At 42.8% G+C, this 19,319-nt stretch overlaps 1 protein-coding gene across 1 annotated transcript in view; it reads left to right on the top strand.

Moving 5' to 3' along the window:
- Nucleotides 1-13,291, top strand: part of LOC144241418 (adhesion G protein-coupled receptor E1-like) — a 65,468-nt gene extending 52,177 nt beyond the window's left edge. The window contains exons 18-23 of the mRNA XM_077776012.1: nucleotides 621-856; nucleotides 1,975-2,041; nucleotides 3,521-3,612; nucleotides 11,855-12,023; nucleotides 12,133-12,237; nucleotides 12,944-13,291. Coding sequence (XP_077632138.1) covers nucleotides 621-856; nucleotides 1,975-2,041; nucleotides 3,521-3,612; nucleotides 11,855-12,023; nucleotides 12,133-12,237; nucleotides 12,944-12,949 — 675 coding nt within the window. The 3' untranslated portion in view covers nucleotides 12,950-13,291. The remainder of the gene's footprint in view (nucleotides 1-620; nucleotides 857-1,974; nucleotides 2,042-3,520; nucleotides 3,613-11,854; nucleotides 12,024-12,132; nucleotides 12,238-12,943) is intronic.
- Nucleotides 13,292-19,319: the final 6,028 nt, after the last annotated feature.

Here is a 19,319-nt window from a genome sequence, read left to right as displayed (position 1 = left end):
GAATCAGGCTCCAGGCTCTGAGCTGTCAGCACAGAGCCCGACCCAGAGCTCGACCCCAAGAACCATGAGATCATGACCTGAGCCGAAATCAAAAGCTCAAGCGACAGAGCCACCCAGGCGCCCCAAATGTTTTCTGTGTCTTTCTTTTTATTTTTAAAAAATTTTTAATAGCTTATTATTAAGTTGGTTTCAATATTAAAGAAGCAGTTATAAATATCTTTGGCTTTGCAGAATCCAGGCTCTCTGTCACAGCCACTCAGCTTGGCTGTTGTAGCATGAAAACAGCCACACAAAACATAGAAATGGATGTGGCTTTGTGCCAGTGAAATGTGATTTACAAAACAGGCAGCCAGACCGATGGCTGTAGTGTGCTCACCCCCACCCCCTCAACAACTTCAAACATCCTCTGAAGTGGGGTGATCAGCTATCTACTCTTCTCAAAACGCTGAAAAGTCCCATGTCCTGGGAAAGACCAGTCCCAGGCCAGCGAGGACTACTGATTCCCCCTACCAAAGGGTTGAATAGGGGATATTTCAATCAAAGGAGCAGCCCTGCTGTATCTGAGAACCTGCCCCTTGGAGGGGGCGGGGGTCCTGAGTGTGCACACTTCTCTTCTCCAGACGGGCTGTGCCATCATTGCAGGCTTCCTGCACTACCTTTTCCTGGCCTGCTTCTTCTGGACGCTGGTGGAGGCTGTGACACTATTCCTAATGGTCAGGAACCTGAAGGTGATGAATTACTTCAGCTCTCGCAACATCAAGATGTGGTACTTCTGTGCCTTTGGCTACGGGCTCCCAGGGCTAGTGGTGGCCATCTCTGCCGGCGTGCAACCACAGGGCTACGGGATGCATAATCGGTAAGCGCGACCCCTGTCTCCCTGAACACCGTGCTGTCATGGTCCATGATGATAATTATGTGAACAAGAACAGTAACAATAGTGGTAATTGCGTCTACCATTTCTTGAGCTCTTTATGGCTTGTGGGTCTCAGGGCTGCCATGGTCTGTTGCACCTCTTGTACACTGCACTAATCCAGGAGCCACTGTTTGACCTATAGAATAGGTGAATGGTGGCAGTGTAACCAATGAAAGAAACTTGGTTGTGCAGCTTTGAAATCTGGATTCTGAAACCAACCTGCCTGGGTTTGAATCCTTGCTCCATGACCTTCTTCTGGCTGTGCTTCCTTGGGCAAGTTACTTAACCTCTGTAGGCTTCCACTTCCTCATCCATACAATAGAGGCAAACAACAATGCCGACATCTTAGTGTTGTGAGGGTTAAATGAGTTATTATCTGCAAAACATTCAGAATGGTGTCTGTCACAGGGTAAAGCGCTAGACGTGCCATCATCATCATCATCATTGTCATCATCATCATCATCATCATCATCATCACCATTGTCTGTTTTAGAGCAAGGTCTGTTTATCACACGGGTCTGTGCGAGATGATTTAGGGTAGTGTGCTGGTAAGTATCATTTAAGATTCTCATACAGCTCATAGTCTGGAAGGGGAAGATGGACAGTTTTCAAGGTAACAAGCACCACAATAATTTATGACACTAGTAGATGCTATTTAAAAAAAATAATGAAAGCAGCATGGTCTGCTGGAGAAAGACCAGGGTTAGGGAGGGCCCCAAGTGGCTTTTCAGATGAGGTGACATTCGAGCTGAGATTTGAATGACCAGGTGTGCCAGTAAAGAGATCTGAGCAGAGAGGAAGAGATGGCAAAGTTACATATTGAGGGTGAGTTCTGCGCAGGGCGCCAGGTGAACATTTCAGGAACATTCACCCAGGAAGAAGGTCTGAAAGCAGACTCGCTGCGGTCCAAAGAAAACTGAAGTGTCACCCGACCCGTCATGAGACTTTTCATCTCAGGATCGGCTTCCTGTAATATCCTCCATTAGTGCATTTTGGGGGAGAGAGGGAGTGACTGTAGGGTCAGGAGTTAAACAGGCGCTGACTCCTGTTTGTCTTCGTAGCTGCTGGCTGAACCCAAGCACAGGATTCATCTGGAGTTTCCTGGGGCCGGTCTGCGTCATCATCACGGTAAAGCAAGTTGCTTGGTGCAGTGTGCCCGGCTGAGGTCAAACGTCCTCCCCTCTGATCCCTGGTTCTTGAGATTTCAAATTTAGAGTGCAATTTCTTTGACTTGTGATTTTTTTTTTTTTTGCCCTCTGCCAACATGCAAATCGCCTAGAGGGGAACACAATCTGATTTGTCTTTTGTGTTTCAGTAGGAATGGGTCTATTGATGTCTTCTGAGGCTAGATATTGAATGAGAGAAAAGGAAGAAAGAAATGAAGAAGAATGTGGGGGTGGGGGGAGAAGAAAACAGTGGGATGGTAGAAAGGGAAGTCTACAGATTTTTTTCAGCTTTATTGAGGTAAAAATAAAGCTCGCAAATAAAAATTGTGTATCACAGAGATAGTATCCACAGTATCGCTAACTGGGTGGCTTAGAACAACAGAATTTGGCATCCTTCAGGAAGTCTTCCATGGACTTTCCCACTCCCAGTTTTGAAAGCTAGAAGTATAAAATAAGGGATGAGTAGGACCACGTCCCCTCTGAAGCCCAAGAGAAGGATCTGTTCCATTCTTTTTTTTTTAGGTTTTAGTGGGTGGGGGAAAGAGGCAGATGGGAGTGGAGAGACAGAGAGAGAGACAGAGAGAGAGAGAGATTATCCCAAGCAGGCTCCATGCTCAGCATAGAGCCTGATGTGGAGTTCAATCCCACAACCTGGGATCATGACCTGAGCTTAAATCAAGAGTCAGTCACTCAACCCCAAGCCAGCCAGGTGCTCCCCCATTCCAGTTTTCTAACCTCAGGAGTCCCTTGGCCTATAGATGCTTGGCTTTCCATGCGCATGTCTGCTTCTGTGTCCAAATTTCCATTTTGTAAGGTCATGTGGAATTCGGACCTGCCCTAAAGAGCTCATTTCAATTTGATCACCTCTGGTAAAGACCCTGGCTACAAATAAGATCACATTCTGAGGTTCAGGGGGTTCAACATTTCAACCCCAACAAGGCACCGATCTTGAGACTAACTTCCCACACGCATCCATGTGGAGTGGAAATCAGTGGTGATCCCCCAAATGAGAACAAGTAAAGACTATTTATTGCTATAGGAAGGGAGTCGGGCACCATGACTTGCACTTAGCAGAGACTCAGAACCAGGGAGAGGAGTCAGAAGGCTGTTTAGGGGAAAAGGGAAGGCTTCCGGTGTGCCTGCTTGGAGGCTGTAGGCACTGGGACTCTAGATGCAGGCTAACTCAAAGCAGGGCACCCAATGTGAATGCTTAGGGGAGCATGTCGGCTTTTTCTGTTGGGTTCTAACTTGGAAATGAGGGAAGAAATCAGGGAGGCTGTCAGCCAACAGTCAACAACTGGGTGTTAAGTGTTGATTGCTGTAGGGCTTATTAATCGTGCTTCCTGGAGTGGGTACCGCGCACTATGGGTTTTTGACAGGTGGTGTGGCCATTGCCCATTTGTCTGCCCGATATCTCAGTCCTCTCTGCTTGACTTTGTAGATCAATTTCATCCTCCTGACTTGCACGTTGTGTATCCTGAGGCAGAAGCTTTCCAGCGTCAATGCAGAAATCTCGACACTCAAAGACACCAGGTACAGTCCCTCCTTCCCTTTCTCTCTGCCAGTCTCCTTCATCCTTCCCACACACATTCCCTGAGCACCTCTTTGTGTGCTTGGTCCGGTGCCCAGGACAGAACAGCGCACTGTCTTGATCTGGGGGCTCAAGCACCAGCTCTTTCACTTATAAGCCGTGTGAGCTTAGTCAAGTTACACAACCTGTCTGAATCTGTTTCCTCATCTGTATACTGGGGGTATTAACATTGACCACTTAATGTGGCTTATGAAGCATTACGACAGTTACTAGAAAGGATGAATATTTCATATATTATAACCATTAATACACTTTCTTTTTTTTAAAACTATAGTTGTTTTTTAAAAATGTTTTTATTTATTTATGAGAGAGAGAAAAACAGCGTGAGCAGGGGAGGGTCAGAGAGAGAGGAAGACACAGAATCTGAAACAGGCTCCAGGCTCTGAGCTGTCAGCACAAAGCCCGATGTGGGGCTGGAACCCACTAACCATGAGATCATGACCTGAGCCGAAGTCGGACACTTAACCGGCTGAGCCACTCAGGCGCCCCCCATTAATACACTTTCTAATGTCTACTGTGCACAGTTATATACGTGCTATTTACAAAAACAGAAGCCTACCATCAACTTAATTTTTAGAGTCATTTTTCTCTTACTAATGTCATGAATATTTTTTCAATTTAAGTAGAAATTCTTTGACATCTTTTGTATACTTTGTAAATGTTTGAATGTAATAATGCAACACAACTTATTTAAATCATGCCTTATTCGTGGACATCCAAGTTGTTTCTATTTTGGGGGGGTAGGGGGAAGGCTGTTACAAGCAATGTGGTCTTGGATACTCTTATAGATAGAAATTTCTCCACATCTGCAATTATTTGAGCATAATAGTAGGCATGAAATGGCCTGAGCTAAAGGGCACGTTGTATTGCCATGTTTTTGGTATAATGCAAATCGTTTTCCAGAATATTTGTTACCATTTGCAGAAGTGCGTGTTTACATACAGCTTTGCAACACCGTGGTTTATCATTTTTGTTGTGATGTTTTGCTGATTGAGTAGGTGAAATATACAATCTTATTATTTTAGTTTTTTGTATATTATTTTATCTTACAGATGTGGGACATTTTCATATTCTTATAGACGGTTTGTGTCTTTAACATCCTCACTCAACTGATCTTCATTTTTAGAACCTACGAAAGTCAGGGGTGCCTGGGTGGCTCAGTCAGTTACATGTCCAATTTCAGCTCAGGTTATTACTTCATGGTCTGTTCCTTTGAGCCCCTCATTTGGCTCTCTGCTCTCAGTCCAAAGCCTGCCTCAGATCCTCTGTCTCTCCACTGTCTCCCCCTCCCCTCCTTGCATGTACTCTCTCTGTCAAAAAGAAATAAACATTAAAAAAAAAAGAACAAACCTAAAGCAGACCTTATCTAGGTTTCATATCCAGTCCCTTATTCATCTTAAATTTTAAATATTTTTAAATTCTATATTTTAAATTTTAATATCTTTTAAAAGTTGATGCAGAAAGTTTAAAACAAAGTTAATACACATAATGGGAAGAAAAATTAATCAGTTCAATAGCGAACACATGGGAAATAAATACCCCTCTCTTCCCAGGTCTCTCCCACCCTAAGCAGCCATTATCACTTGAATTGAGCTTCCTTCTAGAATATTCTATCCTTACCCATTCACCTTCGGATTACATAAATGATAGGGTACTATACATATCATTCTGAACTTTGGGACTTTTTTCTATATAATAGGTAGCTGACTTCAAATCAATACTAGTGTTAAAAACAACTACCAAAAATATTTTTGTGACATATGATGCTGTAAAAGACCGTAGAGACTTCTCATCTCATTTAATCTGTAGAAGAATAAACACCACACGGTAGGTATTGTATTATTATCTCTGGAGCAATTTGACAAAACTGAGGCACAGTTTCCACAGGTCTTCAGAGCCTGTACCCTTACCCCCTATACTACGTGGTCACTCTCATCTAATTAAAAAAAAAATTTTAGGGGGAAGAGGCAAGATGGTGGAGAAGTAGGGATCCCCGTACATTTCACTTGCCCCCATTTTTCAAATGGAGAAGGCCTGAAGCCATAGGAACCCTTACAGAATTCAGAAGTTTGGGAGGAAAAGGAGACAGAGTCCACTAAGAAAACTTATAGGGCTACCTCAAGAAAGAAGCCAAAGTATACATGGTGGAGAGTCCCAAATGCCACTACGAGTAGGGAAGTAAAATAACCAAAGTCTCAACAAGACAGACCAAGAGACACCATTCAAAGAACACTTCCTGAAAGGACAGGTCCTGGACACTCAAAGAGTCTTCTTTAATACAGAGTACTCACAGGTGCAGAGTGCATAACAAGCTTTTAAAACTAACAAGAGACAGAAAGCTAGTCAAAATGACGAAACGGAAGAACTCTCCTCTGAAGAAATTCCAGGAAGAAATGACAGCTAAAGAACTACTCAAAGCAGATATAAGCAACATAACTGAACAAGAATTTAGAGCAATAGTTATAAAATTAATCACTGGGCTTGAAAAATGCATGGAAGACATCAGAGAAACTATTGCTACAAAGACTATGGAGCTTAAAAATAGTTGTGATGAATTAAAAAATGCTAAAAATGAGATGCATCATAAAATAGAGGCATCCAATGCACATTGAAGAGGCAGAGAGAAGAATAGGTGAATTAGAAGACACAATTATAGAAAAAGAGGAAGCCGAGAAAAAGAGAGCTAAACTCATCCAGGAACACGAAAAGAGAGTTCGAGAGCTGAGTGATACAATCAAAATGGAACAATATCTATATCATAGGAATTCCAGAAGAGGAAGAGAGAGGGAAAGGCGCTGAAAGAGTCCATGAACAAATTATAGCAGAGAACTTCGTCAATATGGGGAAGGAAACAGACATTTAAATCCTAGAAGCACAGATAGCTCCCCTCAGACATAACTTGAATCGATCTTCTGCACTACATATCATAGTGAAACTGGAAAAATATAGTGAAACTGGAAATAGAATTCTGAAAGCAGCTAGGGATAAAAGGGCCCTGACATACAAAGGGAAACCTATCAGAGTGGTTACAGACCTATCTACTGAAACTTGGAAGGCCAGAAAGGAATGGCAGGAAATCTTCAATGTGATGAACAGAAAAATATGCAGCCATGAATCCTCTATCCAGCAAGCCTGTCATTCAGAATAGAAGGAGAAATAAAAGTATTCCCAAATAAACAAAAATTGAAAGAATTCGTCACCACGAAACCATCCTTACAAGAAATACTGAGGAGGACTCTATGAGGGAAATGTTGCAAGGAATGAAAGGTACCAGGGACACCACCACAAGCATGAATCCTAGAAAAAACACAATGACTCTAAACCCATATTTTCCAATAATAACACTGAATGTAAATGGACTAAATGCTCCAATCAAAAGACATAGGGTAGCAGAATGGATTAAAAAACAAAATCCATCTATTTGCTGTCTACAAGAAACTCATTTTAGATCTGAGGACACCTTCAGATTGAAAGTAAGGGGATGGAGAAAGATCTATCATGCTACTGGAAGTCAAAAGAAACCTGGAGTATCCATACTTATATCAGACAAACTGGACTTTAACGTAAAGGCAGTAACAAGGGATGAAGAAGGGCATTATATAATAATTAAAGGGTCCATACATCAGGAAGAGCTAACAAATATAAATGTCTGCGCACTGAATATGGAAGCACCAAAATACATAAAACAATCTCAAACAGAAACAAACTTACGGATAAGAATGTGCTAATAGTGGGGGAGTTTAATACTCCACTTAAAGCAACGGATAGATCAAATAGAAAGAAAATCACCAAAGAAACAATGGACTTGAATGACACATCGGACCAGATGGAGTTGACAGATATATTTAGACCTCTACATCCTGAGGCCATGGAATTCACTTTCTTCTCAAGTGCACATGGCACATTCTCCCAGAGAGATCACATACTGGGACATAAAGCAGCTCTCAATAAATCTAAAAGAATTGAAATCATACCATGCACACTTTCAGATCACAATGCTGTGAGATTTGGAATCAACCACAGGAAGAAGTCTAGAAAACCTCCAGAAACATAAAGGTTAAAGAACACCCTACTAAAGAACGAATGGGACAATCAGGCAATTAAAGAAGAAATTTAAAAAATATATGGAAACAAATGAAAAAGAAAATACAACAATTCAAACTCTATAGGATGCAGCAAAGGCAGTCCTAAGAGAAAAGTACACTGCACTCCAAGCCTATTTAAAGAAATTAGAAAAAGCGCAAGTACAAAATCTAACAGCGCACCTACAGGAACAAGAAGGGGAGCAACAAGAGCACCTCAAATCCAGTAGGAGAAAGGAAATAATAAAAATCAGGGCAGAAATAAACAATATAGAATCCCCCCCCAAAAAAACAACAGTTGAACAGATCAATGAAACCAAGAGTTGGTTTTTTGAAAAAATAAACAAAATTGGGGAACTTCTAGCCAGGCTTCTCAAAAAGAAAAGAGAGAGCACTCAAATAGACAAAATCTTGAATGAAAATGGACTTATTACCACCAACCCCTCAGAAATACAAGCAATTATCAGGGAATACTATGAAAAATTATATGCTAACAAACTGGACAACCTATAAAAATGGACAAATTCCTAAACACACAGCCACTACCAAAATTCACACAGGAAAGTTAGAAAATCTAAACAGATCCATAACTAGTGAAGAAATTGAATCAGTTATCAAAAATCCCCCAACAAATAAGAGCCCTGGGCCAGATGGCTTCCCTGGGGAATTCTAACAGACATTTAAAACAGAATGAGTACACATTCTCCTCAAACTATTCCAAAAAATAGAAATCAAAGGAAAACTTCCGGACTCATTCTACAAAGCCAGTATCACTTTGGTTGTAAAGCCTGACAGAGACCTAGCAATAAAAGGGAACTACAGGCCAATATCCTTGATGAATACGGATGCAGAAATCCACAACAGGATACTTGCAAGTCGAATTCAACAGCAAATAAAAAGAAGTATCCACCATGATCAAGTGGGATTCATTCCTGGGTTACAGGGCTGGTTCAGTATTTGGAAATCAATCAATGTGATACATCACATCAACAAAAGAAAAGACAAAAATCATATGATCCTGTCGATAGATGCAGAAAAAGCATTTGACAAAACACAGCATCCCTTCTTAACAAAGACCCTCGAGAAAATCGGGATAGAAGTAATTTACTTATACATCATAAAAGCCATTTATGGGAAGCCCACGACTAATGTCACCCTCAACGGGGAAAAACTGAGAGCTTTCCCCCTGAGATCAGGAACACGACAGGGATGTCCGCTCTCACCACTGTTGTTTAACACAGTGCCAGAAGTCCTAGCATCAGCCATCAGACAACAAAAGGAAATCAAAGGCATCAGAATTGGCAAAGATGAAGTCAAAATTCACTTTTTGCAATGACATGATACTCTACATAGANAAACTGATCCCATTCACAATTGCACAAAAAAACATAAAATACTTAGGAATAAACCTAACCAAAGATATAGGAGATCTATATGATAAAAACTACAGAAAACTTATGAAGGAAACTGAAGAAGACACAAAGAAATGGAAAAACATTCCATGCCCATGGACTAGAAGAATAAATATAGTTAAAATGTCATTACTACCCAAAGCAATCTACACATTCAATGCAATGCCAATCAAAATTGCACCAGCATTCTTCTCAAAACTAGAACAAACTATCCTAAATTTTGTATGGAACCATAAAAGACCCCGAATAGCCAAAGTAATATTGAAGAAGAAAGCCAAAATGGGAAGCATCACCATCCCAGACTTTAGCCTCTACTACAAAGCTGTAGTCAACAAGACAGTATGCTATTGGCACAAAAACAGACACATAGACCAATGGAATAGAATAGAGAACTCCGCATTAGACCCACAAATGTATGGCCAACTAATCTTTGACAAAGCAGGAAAGAGTATCCAGTGGAATAAAGGCAGCCTCTTTAACATATGGTGCTGGGGGAACTGGACAGCAACATCCAGAAGAATGAAACTAGATCATTTTCTCACACCATACACAAAAATAAACCCAAAATGGATAAAGGACCTGAATGTGAAACAGGAAACAATCAAAACCCTATAGGAAAGCAGGAAACAACCTCCTTGTCTTCAACCGCAGCAATTTCTTACTTGACACATCCCCAAAGGCAAGGGAATCAAGAGCAAAAATGAACTATTGGGACCTCATCAAGATAAAAAGCTTCTGCACGGCAAAGGAAATAATCAATAAACTAATAGGTGACTGATGGAATGGGAAAAGTAGTTGCAAATGACATATCAGATAAAGGGCTAATATCCAAAACTTATAAGGAACTCACCAAACTCCACACCTGAGAAACAAATAACCCACTGAAGAAATGGGCAGAAGACATGAACAGACACTTTTCCAAAGAGGACAGTCAGATGGCCAACAGACACATGAAATGATGCTCTGCGTCCCTCATCATCAGGGAAATACAAATCAAAACAGCACTGAGATACCACCTCATGCTGGTCAGAGTTGTTAAAATGAAGAAATCATGAGTCTCTAGATGCTGGTGAGGATGTGGAGAAATGGGCACCCTCCGACACTCTTGGTGGGAATGTAAACTGGTGCAGCCCCTCTGGAAAACAGTGTGGAGATTCCTCAAAAAATTAACAATAGAACTCCCCTATGACCCAGCAGTAGCACTTCTAGGAATTTACCCAAGGGACAGAGGAGTGCTGATGCATAGGAGCACATGTACCCCAATGTTCATAGCAGCACTCTCAACAATAGCCAAAACATGGAAAGAGCCTAAGTGTCCATCAACTGACAAATGGATCAAGAAGATGTGGTCTATCTATACAGTGGAATACTACATGGCAATGAGAAGAAATGAGATCTAGTCATGTGTAGCAACATGGATGGAACTTGAGGGTGTTATGCTGAGCAAAATATATCAGACAGAGAAGGACAGAAACCATATGTTTGCACATATAGGTGGATTAGGAGGAACTTAACGGAGACCATGGGGGAGAAGAAGGGGAAAAACAGTTGGGGAGATGGAGGGAGGCAAACCATGAGAGACTCTTGAACGCTGAGAGCAAACTGAGGGCTGATGGGAGGGGGAGAGGGGAAAATGGGTGAGGGCATGGAGGAGGGCACTCGTTGGGATGAGCACTGGGTGTAATATAGAAACCAACTTGACAATAAACCTTTTAAGAAAAATAAGAAAAATGATTTTATCATTCGTTGTTGTCCTCATAGAATGCCTATTCTGGATATTTCCTAGAAATGGAATCATACACTGTGTGTCCTTCTATGTCTGGCTTCTTTTTTTTTTTAATGCTTATTTATTTTTGAGAGTCACAGAATATGAGCAGATAAGGAGAAGAGAGAAAGGAGACAGAATCTCAAATAGGCTCCAAAATCGGAGCTGTCAGAACAGAGCCTGACATGGGGCTCGAACTCACGAACCATGAGATCGTGTCCTGAGTCGAAGCTTATCCGACTGAGCCACCCTGCTGCCCCTCTGTCTAGCTTCTTTCACTGAGCAGGTCTTCAAGGTTCATCCACGTTTTGTAGCAGCTGTCGGCATTTCATTCCCTCTTATTGGAGAATAATAGTCACTGTGTGGACGGACCGTGTTTCGTTTATCCATCCATCAACAGACGAACGTTTGGGTTGCTTCAGTTGGGGGAGGAGTGGGTGGGGAATGAATCCTGATAGGTATGGGGTTTCTTTCCAGGGTGATAAAAATGTCTTAGAACCGGGTGGTGACGGTGTTTGCACAGCACTGTGAATGTGCCAAATGCCCCTGAATCACATGCTTTAAAGGTTGAAAATCGTGAATTTTATGTCATGTGAGTTTTTCTTCAAGAAACATGTCATGGTATCTCTTACTCACGGTGTCACCGTTCCCTAGTTCTTGGACCTGCAGGCCCTCCAAGCACGCGATCACTCTAAACACTCTCGCATTATATATGTGTGTCCACACGTCTTTGTGCTACGTGCATCTGTAGGCCAACTGCCTTCTCAATGCCAATAGGATTCGATTTCTCTGCCTCTGGGCTTGGAGACTCTACCCCACATTTATTCCCACCTCTCAGGTGGCAGGTGACATGGTGGGAGCGGTGGGTCCCTGAGGACAGCAGCCCCTTCCAGGAACCTTAATCTCTGCAAACCTTCTCCCCCAGGTTACTGACGTTCAAGGCCTTTGCCCAGCTCTTCATCCTGGGGTGCTCCTGGGTGTTGGGCATTTTCCAGATTGGACCCATGGCCAAGATCATGGCCTATCTGTTCACCATCGTCAACAGCCTGCAGGGGACCTTTATCTTCATCATTCATTGTCTGCTCAGCCGCCAGGTACAATGCTGCCCTTCCTGAGCCCATCCTTCAGGGGACACATGAGTGTCCGCCCACGTCCCTGAGTCTGGGAACAACTCATCTTCTCGTGATGCGTGTCTTCCTCCAGGTGCGGGAAGAATACAGGAAATGCATTACCAGGAAGACCAAACGCAGCTCCGAGTCCCAGACCTCAGGGATGTTACTGTCCTCTGTCCCCTCCACTTCTAAAACGGTGAGAGACGGTGTGTTTTGCGCAGACTTCTGTTCAACTGGAACTGCTCCTTAGCAATACCAGCACTGTGCATGGAGAACCAGCTGTGAGCTGTGTGTCCATGTGTATTTTTGCACATTTGACAAAATGTGGTGTTGGGGTCCAAGGGTTGGGGTTCAGGCACCAGGCAGCCTGGGCTTAAATCCCAGCTTTGCCCCATGGTAGCTGTATGAACTAAAAAAGATTAAATGACTCATACACATATAACGTGACAGTACATTAAGGATTTTATTCTACTCCATCATCGAGGGAGTGAAGCAAATGTTAAACTGGCTCAAAAGAGACTCCAGAGAACATACATACATTGTTAAAATATATATTACATATTATATGATAGGTATCATATAGATCTCATATATATAATAAAATACAGACATAGGTCTGTTCCTTGTATTCTTTTTTGAGCCAGGAATTGGGCAAAGCAAGTATTTGGCTTTCCTGCTTCTAGAGTGGAAGCTATGAATGGTGAAGAGGTTGAGAATAGCTTTAGAGTTTGCCATTAGTGCCTGTCACAGTAGAGGCCATTCTTGTTAATGTTGTAATGTTTATCCTTCTAGTGTTTGTTTCCATCTCTTTCTCTGTATTTATAAGACCCAAGTATTTACAACCCCCCGGCATCACATTGTACTAATCCTGCTGCTGATTCTAATTCTGATTTCTCTCACAGGGATGAAGACCTTTCTTACTGCCAGTATGCTATGCAGCAACGTTTGAGGAAAGCCGATGCCTCCGGGAGCCGTCTCTGAAATCACAGCTTAATGGGCAGAGGCAGAGTCCTGCCTGTCTCAGAACCCTCTGGGAACCAAGAATTTCTGTTTCAGATGATCAGTTCTGCTCTTTGAGTTTCCAGAGTTTTGTGGGACTAACAGACCCCAGCGCAATGGCACGGCCAAGATTATCTGGCTACCATTTTTGTTTCTCCTAAGTCCATTGGCGTATGGCTCCAGGTGTACCTCTCCAACACCCGTCATGTGTCTGACTCAGAGTGGCCCTCAATAAATGATTTGTCATATGACTGATCCACCTAGCCTTTGACATAGATTACCGCTGCTTTTAAGGAAACAGTCAGTGAAACAGTAATGGCGGCCCCAGAGTATGAATAAAACACATAGACCTGTAGGCTAGTTTTGCACGGACACTTATGAGAGTTCGATTGGTGAGTAGGAGCTCTGGGTGGGGTAGGATCCCAGTGTTTCATGGAGGGTTGTAGTGCTTGACTGCAACACCCTATGAAAAGTATTCTGGTTTCCTGGAAGCTTTCAGGGAACCAATGTCTCTCTTCCTCCAGGGACTTTCCTAGAACTTGTGTGGGAATCACACTGCTCACAACGTTATCGCCATCCCTCACTGTCCTTCATGCTCCATGGAATCCTGGTGGCCAGAGGGAGAAGAGAGAGATGAAAGTTTTAAATGTAGGTGTATCCTCTGTGCTCGCTTTGGCAGCACATATATTAAAATTGGACCAATGAAATGAGGAATCCTTCCTTCCGTGGCCACTCTCATACCTCCTTACTCAAAGTGGGTCCATGCACCAGACACATCAGCATCACCTTGCTGGAAAAGCAGGATCTCAGGACCCACCTCATACTGGCTGAACCAGAACTTGCATTTTCATGAGAGCCCCAAGGGATTTGTGTTGTACCTACAAATGTTTGTTCTAGAATATTCTGGAATATTCTTCTGTTTGCCATGATGATAGCAGAGCTTGCCTTTAAAACCAGAAAGGAAAATATCTTCTTGACTTTTGGACTTTGCATCTGCCATTCTCTCTTCCTAGGACACCTTTTCTCAAAATCCGACTACTTTCTACCTTTTCTTGAGTCTCTGTCATCACTCCCACCACGGAGAATTCCACGAATCTTCTGAAGTAGGATTAGATGTGCCTCTGAGTGTCCCTAGGGCTTCATGCTTTCTAGCCCTGTATTATAATTTCGCTTTCTCTTAGGCAGCTCCAACTTGAAGTGGGCTCTATAATTACAGGGAATTCTGTCTAGTAGATTCTCCATAAGTATGTTGAATGAATGAGTAAGATGAATGATTACTCTCCATTTTGAGGGTAAGGAAACTGAGGCTCAGAGAGGCTAAATAACTTCCTCAACATCACACAGTTGTAGGTGGCTGAGCTGTGCTGTGAGATCCTGACCACAGAGCTCCTTCCAGATCCCTTGTCCTTCTCCTTCTCTTCCTTTGACCCCAGGAATTCTTAGTTTGAGGCTACAGAGGAAAGACCAAATATTTACGTTGAGTCAAGTTACCACCTAAGATTCAGGTAACTTAGTAATGATCATGTGTTGGACAATTTGATAACATTAAACTTAGTGGATGGAGGCGCAGTCTATTTTTTGTTTTAATGTTTGCTTATTTTTGATGGGGGTGTAAGAAGGGGTCAGAGGATCCGAAGTGGGCTCAGTGCTGACAGCACCAATGTGGGGCTCATACTCACAAACTGTGAGCTCATGACCTAAACTGAAGTCAGATGTTCAACTAATGAGCCATCCAGGCGCCCAGAGGCTCACTTGTTATTATTTGTGGCAGGCAAAGTTTGAGAAGGAAGCTGATGCATGAGTTCATCTATGGTAGGTTGGTCTTCAGGGCTTGGCTTGCCCTGAAGAGCATTCTTTAATTTTCTCTTGTTTTTAAATATAATTTATTGTCAAGTTGGCTAACCTATGGTGTGTGAAGTGTGCTCTTGGTTCTTGGGGTAGATTTCTGTGGTTCATGACTTACATACAACACCCAGTGTTTATCCCAACAAGTGCCCTCCTCAGTGTCCATCACCCGTTTTCCCCTCTCACCCACCCCCATCCACCCTCATTTTGTTCTCTGTATTTAAGAGTCTCTTATGGTTTGCCTCCCTCCCTCTCTGTAAATATTTTTCCCCTCTTTCCCCATGGTTTTCTGTTAAGTTTCTCAAGATCCACATATGAGTTTAGACTCATGGTATCTGTGTTTCTCTGACTGACTTATTTCACTCAGCCTAATACCTTCCAGTTCCATCCATGCTGCTGCAAATGGCTTGACTCCATTCTTTCTCATTGCCAAGTAGTATTCCATTGTATATACAAACCACATCTGCTCGATCCATTCGTCAGTTGATGCTGTCCAGAGTGTTCGATACAGAGGCGACAGTTCTAAGGGGTAGTGAAGCAGGAGACGGCAAGACTCCTACCCATCGCCACCTGTGATAGGTACATTGGAACCATGGCCTCAAGAGGTGGCCTCTGTCTCTCCATGCCCCTTCCATGTAACCTTGTAACCTCTTTCTGCTCTCATCCTGCCTTGGCCTTGACACTGGCTTTGGTCAAGAGAATGACTCAAAGACAGAGGGTTTCAAAACTGAATGTGCATTCCTTCTTTGACACGTGCTCTTGACATGATGAGCTTTACTTGTTCTTGCATCCCTGCATACGCCCTGAAAACATACCCAGCTAACCTGCTGGAGGGGTGAGAGACATGGGGGAGAGTTACGTCGTCGTCATCCTCAGTCAGCCACCTGGCCGGCTTGTAGTCACGTGAGTAGCCCAGCTAAGATCGGCAGAGCTGCTCAGTCAACCCATACACTCAGGAGGAGCAAGCATATATCATTGTTTCAAGGCATTGAGTTTCATGAGTGGTTTGCTATCAGGTGTTATTTGCGGTAATTACTAATGGATACAGTGACCAATAGATTATCAACACTTTGCTTTTAATTGCAATAACTTGGAATATACAAAAAGAGGGAATTGAGTCTTCATTTCCTCTTAGCTATCAGGATCTATAAATTTGTAATGCTTAAAGTTCTTTTTTTAAAAATGTTTTTAATGTTTATTCAGTTTTGAGCAACAGACTGTGAGTGGGGGAGGGGCAGAGAGAGGGAGACACATAATCCGAAGCAGGGTCCAGGCTCCAGCTGTCAGCACTGAGCCCTGACATGAGATCATGACCTGAGCCTAAGTGGGACAGTTATCAGACTGAGCCACCTGGGCGCCTCTTAAAGTCCTTTCTGATAGAAGATGTGCACAAGCATTGTCTTTTTTTTTTTAATATTTTTACATTTATTTATTTTTGAGAGACAGAGTAAGACAGAGCATGAGCGGGGGAGGTGCAGAGAGAGAGGGAGACACAGAATCCGAAACAGGCTCCAGGCTCTGAGCTAGCTGTCAGCACAGAGCCCAATGCAAGGTTTGAACACACGAACGGTGAGATCATGACCTCAGCGGAATTCGGATGCTCAACTGACTCAGCCACCCAGGCGTCCCAAGCATTGTCTTTACTGACAGTGTTACATGTTGGTCTAAATTACAGCCGCCTTAAGGAACCCTATATTTCTAAAGTAAGTAAAAGCTACGGCTCTCACTGGAAGAGTTTTCTTACCATAAAGGTGAAGGTGGTAGTCCTTTCCCCCCTCACCCTTATGTATCTACACCAGAGGGAGAAAAGGGACCCAAAACAAAAAACTATGGTTCTCAAATTCCATAAATATAAAATCCCAATTGTTCAAGAAATATTTGTTGACCATCTACCATGTGCTCCCCGCAGAACGTCAAAGTAGTTGAAGAAAGATTGAAAAACTGAAAAGTTAAGGGTATTAGAACTGAAAACTGTTTAAATATTTTAATTTTTCCCAAACTGGAATTTATTAAAATTTTACTTTCTTAGTTTTAAGGGAATTAAAGTCAATCAATAATATTTTCAAAAGCAAGTTCTAGAAAAAAAATTAGCTATTAGAAGTACATTAAGGGGGTGTGTAGGTGGCTCAGTTGGTTGAGCGTGTTGGTTGACTTCAGGTCAGGTCAAGCTCTCACAGTTCATGGGTTATGACAAGAGCCCAAATGTCCATTGACTGATGAAGGGCTAAAGAAAATATAGTGTGTGTGTGTGTGTGTGTGTGTGTGTGTGTGTGTGTGTGTGTGTGATGGAATATTACTCAGCCATCAAAAAGAATGAAATCTTGCCACTTGCAACAACACAGATGGAGCTAGAATGAATTATCCTGAATGAAATGTCAACGAGAGAAAGCCAAGTACCATGGGATTTCAGTTATATGTGGAATTTAAGAAACAAAACAGATGAACATATGGGGAGGGGTGGAAGAGGAGAGAGGGAAACAAACCACAAGAGGCTCTTAGCAATAGGGAACAAACTGAGGGTTGATGGAAGGAGGCGGGTGGATGATGGACTAGACAAGTGATGGGTATTAAGGAGAGCACCTGATGGGAAGAGCCCTGGTGCTGTAAGTAAGTGATGAATCTCTGGGTTCTATTTCTGAAACCAATACTGTGATGCATACTAACTAAAATTTAAATTAAAAGAAAAAAAGATGGGCAGAAATTGAAAGGTTTTGAGAAGCAGTGGCCACCTGGCCTCTGAAGTCTGCAACCATCCAAAACTGATTTTCATGGGGCTTATTCATTCAGGGACCCTTGCCACATCCTGTTTGAGAGTGTTTCTCAGATTGTTGCTTCTGATATCAGTGCTATGGGAAGCAGGTGTCTGCCCCTGCTCTCAGGTGAGGGCAACAAAGAATTCTCTCTTCTCCCCATGACCCTGGTATTCTAGTTAGGGTTGCTCCCCCAAATTCGGCACTTTGTGCAGAAATGACTGTGTGAGCCAGTCCTATTAGAAACCCTTACATTGAGGGGCACCTGGGTGGCTCAGTTGGTAAAGTGTCCAACTTCACTCAGGTCATGATCTCACAGTTCGTGGGTCTGAGCCCCGCGTCGGGCTCTGTGCTGACAGCTCAGAGCCTGGAGCCTGCTTCAGATTCTGTGTCTCCTCTCTCTGCACCTCTGCTGCTTGTGCTCTGTCTCACCCCATCTCTCAAAAATAAATAAATGTAAAAAAATTAAAAAAAAGAAACTCTTACACTGAGTCTTTTAGTTGTTCTCCCCAAGCATAACTGAGACAAAGACTTGGATGTAAGTAGTTTATTGGGGAAGGGATCCCAGGAAGCACACAGGAGGGAGTGGAGGATGCCAGATGGGGCAGAGATAAGAGCAGATAAAGGGTGTGTTACTGTTAATGATAGGTTACCTCTGTGGGTAACTGCCATTCAATGTTTCTAGGGAGCCTCCAGGAGGGAATACCTAATGTGCCTTAGCAGGGCAAGGAGACTGGGCTATACGCCCTTGGTCTTCATCTCTCACCACTAGATCTCCACTCCAGCATAACTCCCAAACGTTTTGGGCTTGCCCCACCCCCACAGGCTGCAGAAAATGCTCTCTTACTGAAAGACAGAGTAACTATCTGTGTGTACAGGAGCCTCCTCAGGGGAAGACTATAGGGGGACATTTCAAGGGTCTGCTCTACTGATCAACCATCAAGAGGGTCCATGGTTGGACTACTGTAGCTTAGTACATTACAGTGACCTGCATCCATACCCACCCTTCTGCTCTGGGATTTTGAATCTTCAAGGTAAGAATAAAAAACAACAACAACAACAACAACAACAACAACAAAACCCACAAGAAGACTCAATACAGGTTAAGCTAGGCTTATTAGGCGATCTTATTAGCAAGCATGTGATGTCCGATATATGTCAGGTGTGGGCCAACTTTTTCTATCAAGGGCCAGATAATGACTGTTCTCAGCTTTGTGGACCATGTGGTCTCCCTCTGAACTCCCCAACTCTGCAGTGTCATGCAAGAGTACCCCCAAGCCTTCCTCCGACTAACGGGCATCGCTGTGTCCCAATAAAACTTGATTTATAGACACAGACATTTGAATTTGATGTCATTTTCACATGCCATGAAATACTCTTCTTCTTGTTTGTTTTTAATCACGTAAGAACTGTAAAAATCCTTCTTAGCTCACAAGCCATACAAAAGCAAGCAGTGGTCTGGATTTGGCCGGTGGGCCATAGTTTGCTGACTCTTGCCTCATAGGAATCAAGTAAGATTTCTTTTTTGTGAAGGAAGCATTCAAAGGGAAATTGCTGGTGTTTGAGCATTTTTTGACTTACAGAAATAAATGGCCATGTCTTATGATTCAGCCTCATATCATGAATTCTTAAAGTCATGTTTTTGTCAGTACCCTTAATATGAAGCATAGTAAATACTACAGAG

Source organism: Crocuta crocuta, unplaced genomic scaffold (assembly GCF_008692635.1).
Source record: "Crocuta crocuta isolate KB4526 unplaced genomic scaffold, BGI_CrCroc_1.0 scaffold110, whole genome shotgun sequence".
Lineage (NCBI taxonomy): Eukaryota > Metazoa > Chordata > Mammalia > Carnivora > Hyaenidae > Crocuta > Crocuta crocuta.
This window is presented reverse-complemented; position numbering and strand designations above follow the sequence as displayed.